The 16072-nt window shown below is 42.0% G+C and overlaps 1 protein-coding gene across 1 annotated transcript in view; it reads left to right on the forward strand.

Annotated features, from left to right (window-relative positions):
* pdlim2 (PDZ and LIM domain 2 (mystique)) overlaps window positions 1-15821 on the forward strand; it is a 45263-nt gene extending 29442 nt beyond the window's left edge. The window contains exons 7-10 of the mRNA XM_037097474.1: window positions 5697-5815; window positions 11786-11934; window positions 13178-13289; window positions 13836-15821. Of these exons, the coding sequence (XP_036953369.1) occupies window positions 5697-5815; window positions 11786-11934; window positions 13178-13289; window positions 13836-14025 (570 nt within the window). The 3' untranslated portion in view covers window positions 14026-15821. The remainder of the gene's footprint in view (window positions 1-5696; window positions 5816-11785; window positions 11935-13177; window positions 13290-13835) is intronic.
* The last annotated feature ends 251 nt before the right edge of the window (window positions 15822-16072 follow it).

Genomic DNA, 16072 nt, shown 5'->3' on the forward strand with positions numbered 1-16072 from the left:
ATGAAGCCTGCCCTGAGGTTTAAAACATCTTGATCCTTTTCCAGTAAGGTCGCTACTTGATCGGATATATGAAAATAATAAAACTACACACATTTTCCTTAGTAAAAGGAAAAAATTCATGTATATCTCCTGAAATGAAGTTTCTTGCTTTTACTAAAGTAAGACAAGTTCAATTTCCTTAACTTATCATAAAACAAATTTCATTCAAATCTGACATGAACAAAGTAAAACTGACCAAAATAGTCCTAGTTTGTTTTCCCCCTATCACCTCTGTTTTGGTTGGGGAAAAAAAAACAACATTTTTTTCAGAGTAAGATGTGAAAATATTCTGTCTCTCTCTTTAATCTGCCGCTTCACACCTCTCCTGTTTATGCCTGTTGTGTTTTTTCGCTCTTTGTGTCATATTCCTGATCAGGACCACTGTAAATCACCTCCATCCCTTGTCTTCAGACTGGCATCTGTTGGTCTCGAGAGCTGTGTTCCGTCGCAGGGTGGTGTCCTGCCCTGCTAACTGAGCCCTGTTCCCTGCAGTGACACCCTCCGTCATCAGAGGTTGCAGTGTGTACAGCCAATAGGGCCACTTACCTCCACAGCTAACTGAGCTACTTTCTCATGGCAGGTAGTCGCCACAGCCAAAGATAGCTACAGCAAAGAGTATAGTGAGCAGCAGTCAGCAGTTACACTGCCCCCTATGGTTTTGGAGCCACCTTCAAATTCTGCCATCATTTACAAGTAACAAAAGTGTTAAATGTTGGACTTGAAAATTCATGTAGCTGTAGTCAGTTTTCCCATCAGCGCCCTGGGTGAGTCACATTGTTCCGATCAGACCTTCCATAAAGCAGCTGCAGTGGGATATGAGGCAGTAATAAAGGTCAAGAATGTTAATGAGATAAATTTTGATATAAAACAATGTCCCGGCGAACATTGTGTTTTGTTACAGAATGTGCGCACAGCAACGCACCACTGCTCAGACATAATTACAAGGCAGGGTCCATCAGTGACAGTGGATAACGAGTAGGTTACCATCAGCCTCAGGTCTTTGCTCAGGACCTCCACCAATGCACACTGCTGGATAGGAAACAGTGTACACAGCGCTGATTATTACCCAGCCCAGGATGTCTGCTCGTGTGTCCCCCCTCCTCATTGTACTACAGCAGTCATGTCTGTTGTGGAGACAGTGAATGAGCAGTTATAGCACTTTCTTGCAGCAGCACCAAGTTTCCCAAAATAAGAACTCCCCTCGGCATCGCTGCTGTGTGCTGCTTGTCCATGCCCTGTAATTGAAGCTGCAGGGTGGTAATGATGATGATGCAGAGTGGCTTGCTTGGAGCCAGACTGAAGGCTCCTCCACTGGCACTGTCCCCAACGTCTCCCATGGGTCTTGATCTGAAACAGCTGCCCTCACTTCAGCTCACCATTTCCTGTTTGTTTGTGTCTTGAAGTGGCCAATCATAGACGAGGGGCTTGTTTTCATTTTAAATTGACTCTCTTGCATTTTTGACAGTTTTTCCCTCCCGTAATGTGCCTTTTCTTGAACATAAGCCAGTCACACTAAATGACTTCAATCTAAGCATGACATTTAAGTTCAGTCATCCGAAGTCGCTCTTTAGAGCAGCAAAGGACATTTTGATAAAACGGTAATGGTAATAAAAGCTGGTATCCCTAATGGTTTTAAATCCATAAATCGCTGTTAAAAAGTGTTTTGTAGACAGATTTAAACACAGAATTCAGCACAATTGATTGATTTTGTTGCTTTGAGAAATTAGACTGACTGGTTTGTCAGGTCAGCTCACACATTCGGTGCTGAGACAGTCTCCAGCCCCCTCCCCTCTGCCAGGGATAAAAGCGGGTAGAGAAAATGGATGGGTGGATGGATGATTCAAATAAACAGCAGACAACTAGTCTGCCATCTTTGCTGCAGATGTCTTGCCGCTGCAGAGGGACTCATCCCGCAGAAATCTTACAGATTTCAACATCAAAACTTGGAAAAACTTGGTTTCAAAATGTAATATTAAGTACATAACTAAGTTTGTTCAGAAAATCATATCCATTCATAATACTTTACTTTTTGGGGGTTGTTTTTCATGACTTTAACCAAACACATGACTTTGAGGTTGAGGTTGTGATGTACTCCCTAAAGAACTATTATAGTTAAACCAGACAAGACACATCGCTTACCTTAATATTCAAAAATGTTCAGTTTTTTCACTTAAAAAAAATGAGGGGTTGTATTTCAGTGTTTTGAATGTACTCATAAACTCACACAGGTCAGATATGTTATTGTATATGCAGGTCAAGACCAGTGCAGTGGACTTGATTTGGCCTAATGATTCTGGGTATGTTGACTGTGAGCTCCTGATTAAAGTTTAATGCAGCTTTAATCAGAGCTTCCTCCTCTCTCCAGCCACAGGAACCAGGAAGAGTTGGCTGATTTTTGTCAGTGGTCTCTCTGAACCAAATAACAGGCTTCCCTCAGCTCGCCTGTGCCCCTCCCTAAAGTTTGTTGGTGCATGAGACATTGGGGCATTGTTGGCACTTCCATGGCGAGGTTTACCAAACGCATTGTAGGCCTGAGATCAGCCGTGTGTAATGGTGTGATGGCTCACAATGCAGCAGTGAGGATTTTGGGGGAGCCCAGCTTACGGCCGCTGCCAGCCGTGCCATGGTTACTGCTGTAAAAGGCTGGCATCGGAGACTGTAGAACAGATGATTGTTGTGGGAGAAATGCTCTGGTGGTGCAGACAAAGTTTTTTTGAACTTGCTAAGGTCAAACTCAATCACAGCTGCATACTCCCTGTCACAGTGGAGCGCTTGTTTTTACTCTCTCTCCCTCTTCCCTTTTGTTTTTCTTTACTTCATTGCATTCCTCTTGAGTCTCATAGATCAGAGTTGTGATTTTACCCGTAATTCTTCTGTTGCTGGAGAGCATGAAGATCCACGCTCAGTAGCCAGACGCTTATATAACATAGGCTTGGTTTGCATTAGTATGGATTCACATACACATACTGTGTGGCTTCACTAGGTTTTCCTGAAAGAATCCCTAAAGCATGTATGTCTATCAGGTATATGCTCTTGAGATTGGTTCACAGCAGGAGAGAACATGGATGTCTCTATCCTTGTGGTCTGATGATATGGAATATGTGCTGTTATGAGCCTGCAGTCATTATGCTGGGTTTATCCTGGGAGGAATCGCAGGGAGATGTCCCTATGATCGTTTCTGGTAAAGGCTTCCTGGCACGCACCGCTAATCTGCCCACTCGCTGAGGAAAAAGAAGAGGAAAATTGGACTCAATTGAGAACAGAGACATTGTTCAAAGAGCTGCTGAATTGGAAGCGGGTGCTGCTGGCACTGGACACACAAATCTTTGACTCCATCGGTGCCACTGTGTCAGCTTGGAGCTCCAACATCAGCTCCAGCTTGAGTCACAGGCGTGTACCAGTTCAAAGGGCCGGGTGGAGACATTTCTCCGTTTGGATGGAGGCCGCTTGACACTGATGCCAGCTGGAGACAGTTGAGGGAGAAAAGCTTGTGAGCTTTATTGTGAAAGTTCTACTCTTGAGACTTTTGAGTTGTCTGAGGGCTATTTGATTCATAACTGCTCCTGGACTGTGCACAGACCCAAAATAAAGTAATAGCTTTGTATTCCTGGTAAACTGGAAGTTGTGAAACTGTTGAGAGACAAAAGTTTTAAAACTATGTCATTTTTGTTAGTTTGCTTTTTTGCAGCAGGGTTTAAGTAGGCTCTCTATTATCTTCAGTAAGTGGTAGGCCTATAAAGTTTAGGACTGCACAATAGTGTTTTTTTCAGCAAGTGCGTTAACCGATAATCAGCTGCTCTCATGACTGAAATCAGTAAGTCATCTGACATTAGATATTTGATTTCTTCTTCCTCTGCTTCTCTGTGTTTATTGAAGGATTGCAGACCAACTTTAGAGAAGCTTGCTGCTAAATTGTATCAACTCTATTTGTCAACTTTAATTCATACCTTATATAACACATACAAATTGGGGCCGATAATTTATCAGGCAAATATTTTATGTCCATCACTACTAAAATGAATGAAAATATTGTCAAAATCACAATATAGCCAAGTGTTTTTTTCCAAAACACAGATGCTGCAGTTTTTGGATTTGTGACAAAACATCATAATGAAGTTCTGTAGTGCTGCACAGGTGTTCTTGCCTACAAATGTTGCTCTGCAGATGAAAGAAAAAACATTTGTTTGATTCAGAACCTGGCAAATCTCATACCATCACATCATAGTAGTACTGACAAAAGTTTTATCAGTGAAAATTAATAGAATTGAGATGCAAATATGACCATTCCCACTAATCATGTAATAATTGCAAAATTTGTCTAAACAATCTCAATATATATACTTTGTCATAATGTGCAGCCCCAGTAAGTGGTCAGTATCCCAGGTGGTGAGGAGCCAGACAGGGTTGTGGTTAAAAACAATTACTTTGTTTGGATTCCTGACAGTAAAAATGTCTGCTTTGAGTTATGTGCTGTGCAGACTTGGTCCAGGTGTGCAGAGTGTTTAGTGTGAACATGTGCCTGAGGTCACTTTCATTAGTGGCTCACTCCTTCTCTCTCATGACCTAATTAAACTTGAATAAATCAACCTTTGCCCATAATGTTGTGACTGTGTGCTGCTGCCTCTGGTCTCTGCAATAAAGAGTGGCATCAGCACCTCAGCTGAGCCCTTTAGTTTATGAGCTTCTGGTGTACAGAAGGTGTGTAGCGCCCTCTTCTGTCAAAAGACAAATATTCTCTTAAGACTATGCTATTAGTTTCCTTCCATAATAACAGTGTAACTTGTACAGAAAGTGTTCAGTTTGATGTTCTTTTCTCTCTTTTCTTGACGAGGGATACTGTTTCTACCTACCATGAATAACTGTGAGATTGGCCGCGCATCTGGAACCTATTGAAGTACATTCTGCCTCTGTATTTCCTATCTGACCAACAGTTGAGTCGGTGCCAAACATCTGTTGCCAGACAGTCCGTCATCTATCAGCTGAGGGGCTGAAGTGCAGTGCGTATATAAATAGTAATCAAGATAAGAAATGTTGATGTGGGTAGCTGCGATTGTTGAGACTGATCGGGCCGCAGGAGAGGAATGTTGGGCGTGACTCATGCGGTAGAAATTTAATGTGAGAGCACAGGGCAGCAAATTCAGTCAAAGGGTAACCGCGTTTATTGTTTATTCTGTTCTCAAAACTGAAACTCCAGGTTTCAGTCAAATGTGATGACGTAGAAAGAGCGATCCCCAGCGTTGTGTATTTGGTGCGTTCTCATGTGGATCTCATTCAAGCTTTTATAAATCTCCCCAGTTTTGATCTTGACTGGATATATCCTCCATGAAGGTGTGTCAGACTGTGTTTTATTCCAGGCTGTCATACAATAAAGTCTCCTCAGATTTAGAGCTTCCTGAAACAAGGACGCTACATTTGTTCAGTGCCAACACTGCTGCTTATCCAAGATCATTTTCCTGCCTCTGTGATGACTGAGCATAGCTCTTTCTGTGACTCTTTTTCAGGAACCATTACATCATGATCTAAGCACTTGCGCCCTGTCTCAATAGATGCATTAACTCTAAAGCTGCAAAGTTGTTTTTTTTTGAGCTGCTGCAGGAAGTGAGACTTTCAAGATTACTCACTTTTTCTTTTGCTGTCGCCCTCCGCTTCCTCTACAGGAGTTCTCCCCTTCAGACTACAGAAGTAACTCTGTGTCCAGCAGAACCCCAACGCCACCGGGACGCTACTCGCCTCATAGCCCCATTGATCGGGACGTACCCATGTCCCCTCGCCGCAGGTAAAAACTGCTCGGATCGCACCTGTAAATCATCTTGTTTGACCATGGTTCACTACAAACATTTTGTAAATTATTATCTGTGCATACACACATCTAATCTTTTATTTGCCCAATTTATTGCGATGAAACATGAAGTACAAATACGACACAATCCTAGAAAATCTAATCTGACGTATGGTAGCTCTTCTGAATCATTGCTTTTACTGCATCTATTGTAGATGTGTGAATAAAAAACCTATTTATACTTTTGAATATGAACAATCCAAAGTTTTTATAGTGCACAAGACACACCTCACACAGAACTGAACACACATTTTATGCCATTTTAGGTTTATAACTTCATGAGAGAAAAATGGTAAGTTTGGCAAAGTTTTAACATAAAAATGACATTTTATATTCCAGTCTAAATGGCCATTAAAAACAGTTACCCTTCAGAGTTAGAAGTGTAAAGCGGCAGGATGTCCAGGCAGTCATTCAGCGCCATCTATAGGCCAGTAAGGGTGACACCCACAGATTCAGGCCTTTAGAACTCAGTATTACCTGGTTGTGTTAATGAAGGTTCGCAGTCATCCAGGTCATGGTAAAACAACAGAGGAGGTGGCCTAAGACATCCCTTATCACCCACCTACAGTGCTGTACTGAGCTCTCTCCCCAGACAGCTTAAAAACCATTCACACCTGGGCTCAGCTAGCCTTAGAAACTCATATGAAGGCTGGTTTGACCAATGACTCACAACGCCATACTGACTCTGTAAGGACACTCCCACACAGAGTTTAAAAGCCAGCCAACTCCTCCAGTTAGTTAGAACCGAAGAAGCCTCTTGAATGAGAGCTGAAAACGTCTTCCAGAAACTGAAATGAGTCCACTTGCCTACGATACAGCACCTAGATTATCTGGTTGTGAAACAGAATCTGTCAGCATAAGCCAACACTGACAGTAATGAGCACCTTATAGTAACAAACTGCAGGTCCTGCTTTTTGGGGCTGTGACAGACAAATTGCGCTGATTTAACGGCAGCAAAATGTTAGAGAATTTGTTTTATTGTACTGTGTTATTTCTACATATATATATGGATATTAATGGCGGTGCACTTGTGACAAAATGGTTATACTTACCATGACAGTATTGTTAAATCAACATCTCTGACACTGTAATCAATTTTTTTTTTCCTCAGGGTTTTTGGATATTGTTAAGGATTAAATGAGCTTATATCATTACTTTTTTGATAATGCAATATTACTTATTTTGGAATTAATGCGGTCAGCCAGTTTCTGCTTGGAAAATTCCTTTTTATATCTGTAATTATTGTTTCCTCTAGAGGTCTGCTGATTTTGAATTTTTAAAGACTGATATAAAAACAAAAGCTTTGTTAAGTAAAAGCTAGTAGCGTACTCATCACCCCTTAATCACAATAATAAAATGAGAAATGAGCTATTTTTGATTTTATTTGAAACTGATTGCTGTTGAACTGAACACCCAAGTCAATGAATATCTAAATGAATAAATAAATCTGGGCACTTGAACTCAAAGTAGCCAACAGAAAAGTTTTTATTGTACTTTTTGAGATATTATTTTTCCAAAGTCAATAATTCAAATCAAGAATCTGGATTTATAATGTGGAAAACTCATCAGCCACTGTTTGAGCTGAGTTCCCCTTATATACCAGTTTTTTCTAATGTGTCCTCTCGGTGCCAAATCGGTCTACATCTAGTCTCCTCCTTTCAGAAGTCTGTGAAAGGCCAGTGAACTGCCTCTCAAATCTGAGAAGTCTGTCAAACCAGTGCTGTCATTTAGTGTCAGTCTGTTTGTGAATTCACTGCTGTGCTGCAGCTGACCCTCTGTTCTTAGAGCAGTTTGCAGCTGCATGACAAGTACAGATGAATGTTCAGCCTTTGGGAAACACTATATTGTTTCCACCACCTGTACGGCAGTTCGCTTTTCCTGTTTCGCCCCTCTGATGAGGTGATGCAGCTGTAATTCGACTCAGTTTGTGGCGTGCAGGTGCTGCCCTCTGAGCATTTTCTGTGTTCACGGAGATCGTCCAGTGTTCTCGGTCACTGCAGAAATGAAAATCTTCTTTTGAGTCTCTCATATAATCCTTTGTGTCCACTCTCCCGGCTGGAGAGCCTGGTGCGAGTGTTTTCACAGTGCAGGATGGTTGACTTTGGCCCCAGTTCCTCCCTGTGTAACCACGGCCAGTGATATGACGTGTCAGCAGCTACACTCATGTACAAACACCCCATATTCCCCCAAAAATTCTGATTGTACTTCTCCCCCTGATTGGCCCCCAGTCTGGAGCCCCCAGCCTGCCCACCAAGCCTCTCCCTGCTCCTCCCCGACCAATCACAGACTCTGTGACACCCATTTACCCTCCCCTTCATGTCGCATGGCCAATGAGTTTGAGGCCAGAGGCACACCTTTCAGTCAGACTCTGGTTTTTCTGTCTCGTCTGGTTTAGATAGAGGTGTGTGTTCGGCATCTGTAAGCGTGTGCTGATATTTTTTTTTTGTTTGTTTGTTCTGAGCCTCAGCAGTGTTAGCAGCACAGGGACAGTTACTGGAAAGAGTAGCTCAGCTTCTTTTTCTTTGATCCATTATTCTTTCTTTCTGAGGTGAGTCTTGTCATTTTAACTTTTGTCATTTGGATTTCTTTTTGCCAGTGTTAAATTCTGTAAGTAAGCCGGTTTGAGTAATAGGGATGGAATTCAGCCTTGTGATCTTGGGTATGTTTTGGCTCCATGCATGTGCTATGACTAGATTACTATCAGTGCTCCTCTGCTCCAGGTCTGGGACACAGCACACTCATGTTAGATGCAGACATTGTGTCGATGTGAGAACATCTACTCTGAAGATGTCTGATTCTTTTGTAAAGACTGTTTCCACTGTATCCACTGATCCTTACGCTCGACTGCTTATTCAGATGCATGCCATTCCCCTCTCCCTCTCCTCTGTTATTTGTTTTACCCCCACTTGACCTAGACTTTCCATTTGTTTTGAGACTGCAATTTCAGAAGGGACAGTGAGCGAAGTGAAAAGGGGAAATGGACTGAGGGTGGAGCTGAGCATGTGGAGAACTTGGAGGGTGTTCTGTAGAGGTCTGTTTTCAATTTGAACCATGTTCGGAGATGCAGAGGAAAGGGTCTGAACGTTTGGTCGCATATTTGTTGTCTTGTCAGTTTGCCATCTCCTGTTTCAGCCATGTTCATTTAGCAGGAAGCCTGAACCAAAAGCTGAAGTCCAGGAAGAAACTTTACATGTTAAAAGACACACAGCCATGTTTAAAGCTTTATAAAACCTTAATGAACATATGAGGTGTAGTTTTAAATGCAACACAATCAGGAAGCGTCCATGAAAATTTGAAAAGCAGCACAGTTTTTAACATTTTGTCTTTGATGTTTTGCATTTTTGGTCTTTAAGACACAAAGGAAGCCCTTTTCTCTCACTGTCCCCAAACAGCACATGAGAACAGTGATCCTGAACCAGAAAACACAGCAACCAGTGAGTGTTTTCTGTCAGGCCAAGCTGCTCACTGTTCTTGACTGGCCAAGTCCATCACCTGACCTCAATCCAACTGAGCATGTGTTTCCCAGACTGAAGACGAAAGTCCAAAATGAGCGAGAAGTGAAAACTGCCATCTCACTAGGGAAGATACACAGTATTTGCTGATGTCTGTGGCTCATTACTCCCATAGATAGACTACAAAAGGTTTGACACTCAATATGTAACACAGCCTTATTTGAGATTGTCAGTTGTCAAATTCCAAATCAGTAAGTTGGGGAATGTGTGTTTAAAAAAAAAGAAATAAAAAAATGCTATTCTTCCACCGTCCAAACTAAAGCTTAAAATTGACATTTTAAGCCCGTCATCCTCTTTCATGCTGGAATTAGAAAATTAAAAATCATTTGAAGGAAGATAAAGCAAAAACAACTTGCTTTTTGCAAATCTTTCACTGTCCACTACTTTTGGACAAAATTTTGTCCTTGACCAACAAGATAAGTTTGTCAGACGTATTAATACATTTTTCCCCCATAGCACACGTACGTCTTGCAGATGTTGCACACGTACATCTTGCAGATGTCGGTGCAAGTTATGTTGGAAAGATGTAGTATAAGAACTGTTGCTCTTTGGGAGACATTGCTGACGTATGGACCAGTGACAATGTCTTACAAATTACCAAATGCTCCCCATACTATGTCACTGCAGCGTAAGGTCTGCAAGACACATGTATGCTATATGGGTTTCGATACCACGTGTTTGAAATTATGTGATAACCGCACATAATATTGAGTGCTGAAGCTATGCAAACAAAAAAAAAGCAGAACTACAATCAGATTGTAAGTGCTGCACAGATTGTTCCCTCTACCAAGGTTTCACTCATGTCTGTTGGTTGGTTGGTTTGTCAGCAGGAATACACAAAAACTGCTCTAACTACTGATTTCCACGTAACTTAATTAGATGATGGGTCTCGGCCCAGAATAGACCCCAGCACCCTCTTGGTGCAGAGTTGGATAAAGGGACAGATCCAGGAATCCTTTCTCACCCTCTTAATTTACATTTTGCATGAAATCAAAGGTGGAGTGATACTTGCCTCTGCACACCAATTCATTTCCTGTGAAAATGGTCAGGTAGAGATGGTCTTGTTGAGGATATTGAATGGCAGACAGCTGCTAATTTGACAACATGGAATACAGGACCACGGTGGTTTACTTACCGGGTTTTGCAAAAATGGAAAAGAAAAAAATAATGGTGTTTTGTGTGTTTTTTGGGTCCTGGTATCATCAGAGGTAAGGAGTGTCATGTTCTATACTAGAGGTTAAAAGTTAATCACAACCTTACAACATCTAAATGCCCCATTAAGGCCTTATAGTGTGGTGATGGTTTAAAGTTTCATGTGTGTTACGTCGCAGTAAGAAACAGCATAGATGGTTGAAGTTTCGGTCACTGTCTCCCAGCAGATTCCTCACAGCACAGGTGTCAGTTGACCAGTGAATATTTTGTCAGATCTGCTGCTTGTGACAACAGGTGAGACAGTCAGTCAGGTGAAGTTGACTAACAGTGGCTGACAGGTGAAAGGCATCAAACCACACCTGGCCCAGCTAGAGTGATCCTGGCCAACCAGTTCCCGCTGACAGCAAACACTCAGCTCCTCCACTCAGGCAAACAGACGAACGCGAGAAGCAGGCTTTGTGTCTCTGTGTTTCCTTTACGCTCGCTGATACTTCATGTGTTTCTTCAGCAGGGGCAGGGAGGGATTGGTATTTCAACCACACATTATAGAAGCAGTAAAAAGTAACCACTTTTCCACCACAGCAGGGGTAAAGAATTTGCTTGTAAAGTGAGCCACTGTTCTTTCTTCTAATTTCTTAATGACTCGACGGCGTGTACTACCAGAAGGTGAAAGCTTCCTCTCCCCTGCTGCCCCCTCCTGTGAACTGACTGTCTGGAAACACCCACGAGACGCAAAGTTAGAAGTATTTTTTTCCTGTTGTTTCTCGGCGGTTTAGTAGACTGTTTAGTAGGAGGTACAGAACTAATGTCTGTTATTTTCCCTCATGCCTTTTGTCAGGCATAGGACCTTCTCATTTATTTACACACAGATGATATTCAACCACTGTTGTATTAGAGTATAAAAGATGTCCTTTGTTAGATGCTTCCATTGTCAGCCTTCTGTTTTTGCCTTGGGGCTTGAAACCGTGCTTCTGGTAAGAGAATATTATGGGGTCTTGTTGAGTGTGTGTGATTGGACACTCTTTGGCCTCTTGCCTGTGGTGTGCAATCTAAACTTCATGCTAGAAGGTCAAAGTCTTAAAGCCAGCTGCTGCCCCTCACTCATTTCCTCTGGATTTAGTTAAACCAGACTCGGGACTCTTTCATAAATGTACATTATCTGCCGAGTGCATTAAGTCAACAACTCAATAATTTTAGTGTGATAACGTAATTTTTTCTTTTTTTTTTTTTCTTCCTCCTACAGCAGTTCAAGCTCTGACTTCGCCATGCAGAAGTACGACAAGGAATCTGAGGTGTACAAGATGATCCAGGAGAACAAGGAGTCCCGCACGGCACCTCGTCAGTCCAACACCTTTAAAATGCTGCAGGAGGTCCTGGAGGCTGACGAGAAAGGTTAGAAACACTTTGTGTTCAAAGTAGATATGGACTATTGGAAGGAGAAAGATTGCTGCCTATTTAGCGCGCAGTGTTGAGTAATGTTTATTGTTGCTCAAATGTTCAAACACAAATTGCACTGTGAATTAAGATCATGTCTCATTTTTGAGTTAAATGGGTGATGGGTGGTTAAACGCTTTTGATTTCAGTGTGTTAGTACTTGGAAGCACGCAACCCTGAACAAGATGAGCAAGTACAGAATATAAACAGGACAAAAGAGCTTGGATTGCCTCCATTTTTTTTTTAGATCTGGACTGTACAACTCTTTTTACATATCACAATAAAAGATTGCACAAGTTGTCCAAAATCTAGGTTGAAATATAGTCTCATGTCACAATGATGATATGATATTGATATATCTCCCAGCCCTAGTTTATCTCAATAACTTGTATGCAGGGGTTGTTCTCAGTACTTGGCTTTTATGTCAAATGCATCATCATTCATATTATCTTCTACAGTTGCTGGCACCATTTTAATATTGTACCTGTTGAGTGCATAGTGCAGAATGGAGCTGCAACATTAGTCGATTCACTCATTCTTCAAGCAAAAATGTCAGACATTTGCTGGTTTCAGCTCCATTTGACGTACAGATTTGCTGCTTTTCTTTGTCATTTTTGAAAAGTATTTCAAAGATAGACTGTTGGACAAGCTGTCAGTTCAGACTCTGGGAAAATGTGATGAGCGATCTTCACAATTTTCTGCAGAAAAAGACCGAACAATCAATCAATAGCGAAAATAATTGCCAAAGAAAAGTATCATTAGTTGCAGCTCTAGTGCAAAACAAGCGAGTGTGAGTTACTCGCTCCTAACTTGGACTTCCATATGGCCGTCACCTGTGCAGGATGTAGAGAAGAGCTCTCCTGTGTGCAGTTTGTGTTGTGAACAGCAGATCGTGAAATACATGTGTCCTCCTTCCCCTCCCCTCTGCCTTGATAAACGGCTGTGCGAATACATCCAGATAGTAACGACATTCTTTCATGAAGTGATAATGACCAATGTGTGGAAATCCATTCCATGAAGCGTGTCCCTCGGGTGCTGAGCTGGTGATGACGAGTGGGGAAACACAAACAAGCTCCACTGACAGAGAGCGGTGAAGACAAACAGAGTGTTGATGTGATGAACAGAGAGACTGTCGGAACCTCCCAGTGAGCAGCTGTGTTAATGTGTTCGCGTGTGTGTGTGTATGTGTGTTTGACTCCAGAGGCAGCCCTGCGGTTCCCAGGGAAGCTCTCGCCCAGCGCGCCCAAACCAGCTACATCAGTAGGAGGAGTCAAGAAAACCCACACCTGTCAGAAGTGTGGCACCAGCATTGTGTAAGTGTACAGTCACCTGCAGTGACACGCTCACTGGAATAACTTAGGTGTGGCAGTAATTACAATCATAATTTGCCCTGCAGTAAAAGATGTTCCGCATGTACAGTGTGTCACAGCCGTTTTTAAATGGACAGCTGCATTTAATTACACAAAAATCAAGTCTGTACTTCTTTCTAAAGCAGATCAAATGTGGACATTTTCTTGATTTAAAGGATGAATATCGACTCAGCCTCGTGCTGATGGACAGTAAAGTGAAGATCCTGGAACTTCAAAGCAAAACAGTGTTTCACTCTCCTAAACAACTGAAGTAGATGGGGATTTACACAAATACACGAATAGATAAATAAATAAAATGGTGGAAGCACACAGCTCTTCCTGCATAATCCAAGTCTCTGGAATACACCCACTTCAGACGGGGCGACACTAACTGTTTTTAGCAGGGTAGCTACAGGGAGGATTTTGGTGTGAATAACACTCATGCTGATTTGCATCGGAAATGATGACGGGTAGTTTGTCTTACGTCTGACTGCATCCATTTCTCCACAGCACGGTGGCTGTGCGCATCACGGACGACCACTACCGCCACGCCGAGTGCTACACGTGCACAGATTGCGGCCTTAACCTCAAGATGAGAGGTCACTTTTGGTTCGGAGATGCGATGTACTGTGAGAAGCACGCCAAAGAGATGCACCAAGCTCTAGGATCTTCCCCTCGAGCCACCGTGTCCCCTCGCTAGTGAGCCGGCCACTCCTCACCCGCCCCTCTCTGGACGTAGGGTGCTGCTCGTCTGCCTGAAGCTCCACCTCATCCGACTCAGTTAAAGACATTGGGATGGGGCGTGGAGGTGGACACCGGTCAGCGATATGGCACAGGATATTCTTTTCTGATCACATTTAACCATACTCTGCAATATTATGATTCACTTTCTTGCCTTTCTTATAATTGTATGAGAATTGGGGCTTTGTTTTCCATGCGGCCCAGCCTCCACAGTCTCTTTAGGTTATTCTTAGCTCTAATGATGCACAGCTGCCGTGGACTCGAGCCACATCACATTGTACTAAGGCCAGATTTGCATAACACCGACGCTTTAGACAAACTCAACAGGACTGGCTCTCTGACTCTCTGAGGATCTGGACAATCATCTGAATCTCCTGCTGACACAAAGGGACCAAAATCTCACCTACACCGCATGCCATGTTTAAAGACGCGCTGTTCACAGACAGCGTTGTGTGTGTGTGTGTGTGTGTGTGTGTGTGGGGGTGTGTATGAGTGCATGCTTTCTTCTGCAGGCCTTCCCTGCATCTGTGTGTGCGTGTGATTGTGTGTGATTGAGAAAGAGAGGAAGGGGGTCCAAGTTGTTACAGATGGCAAAGGAGTATGTGAATTTCTCGCTAGAGTCAGGCCAAAAGCCCTTGAGTTTGTTTTTTTTTTCTTTCTTTTGTAAGCAGAATTTATGAGTAGAAATAATGAGAATATACATATATACTGATGACTTGTTTTGCTGTTTTGTTGCTTATGAGGGACTATAGATTAATTCAATATACAGATATTTTTGATGTTTTTGTGATTGAACTGTATTCTATAATATAGACCATTTAAAAATGCATAATGTATGCACAGGACATTTAGTGTGAAAATAATTGATGATGCTACACTTCAGTCCAGTTACAGCAGTACTCAGAGATACACTATGATGTTCGCATTTCATGTGGCACTTAATAAAACCGCACAACCTGAAGCTTCTGCAGCTTTACATTGCATTACTTCTTCCTGATGCCTGCCCTGACTTCAAGTACTTTCACTGACTCTTCATCCCACATGTGCACCTCACATTATTAACTAAACATTATTAACACACAACCAATATAGAGATAAACAAAGTCGTTAAAATACAAGTTCATGTCTTGAGCTTCACAGCTGACATTTAGTTGCATCTTGGCAGTAAAACACAGGTGTAACCACTTACAGTGATGCTGACTTCATTTCTCAGAAGCGTCCCAGTAAGAAGTATGTGCAACACAAAGGCCCTGGAGCTTGGGTTGCACCATTGTTAATGTTATTAATGACATCTGTGCTTTTCTCTCTGACACGTTAAAATGCCTGCTGTGAGAACAGCCTCTCTACAGTACATGACAAGTGACAACCCTATTAGTCCTTAACCAGTGATGCTTTTTATAAAGGTTGTACTAACATGAACAAGACTGTGTGAGTGCTAGTGACAGCACCAGAAACTATTTGTTAGATAATAGACATTTTCAAGCACTTACATGACACTTGTTTACAGTTTATAGACACTTAAGAATGTTAATTAAAGCCTTGAGATGCCTTCATTTCAAAACAGTATTACAAACACGTTGACTGTAACTCACTACCACTTGTGTTATTGTTAAACTTTAACTAACCTTCTGGTTGCTTTAAGATTGATACACACTTTATCATGCTTTTATGAGCTGTTAACTGTGTTTTACAGCAAAGCAAAAACAATGCCTTTTAAAGGTTGAAGGATAAGTTCACCTAAAAAATAAAAGTTCAGGCATTATCTGCTTATCCTGATGCCAATTGAAAGTAAGTGAAGTTTTGTGCTGCAGCAAACATTTCTGGAGCTTCCCATGAAAACAGCATTGCAGCATTTTCCTAAACAACTGACGTCAGGCATAATCCAAGTCTTGGGATGCCAAATTGATTTGAAGAGAATTTACAGCTGCGCAGCTCTTCCTTCCACCCAGCTACAGTGAAGGGTTTAAAAGAGTGAAAATAGTGTATATTCAAATAAATGTAAGATC

Source organism: Acanthopagrus latus, chromosome 5 (assembly GCF_904848185.1).
Source record: "Acanthopagrus latus isolate v.2019 chromosome 5, fAcaLat1.1, whole genome shotgun sequence".
NCBI classification, from domain to species: Eukaryota; Metazoa; Chordata; class Actinopteri; order Spariformes; family Sparidae; genus Acanthopagrus; species Acanthopagrus latus.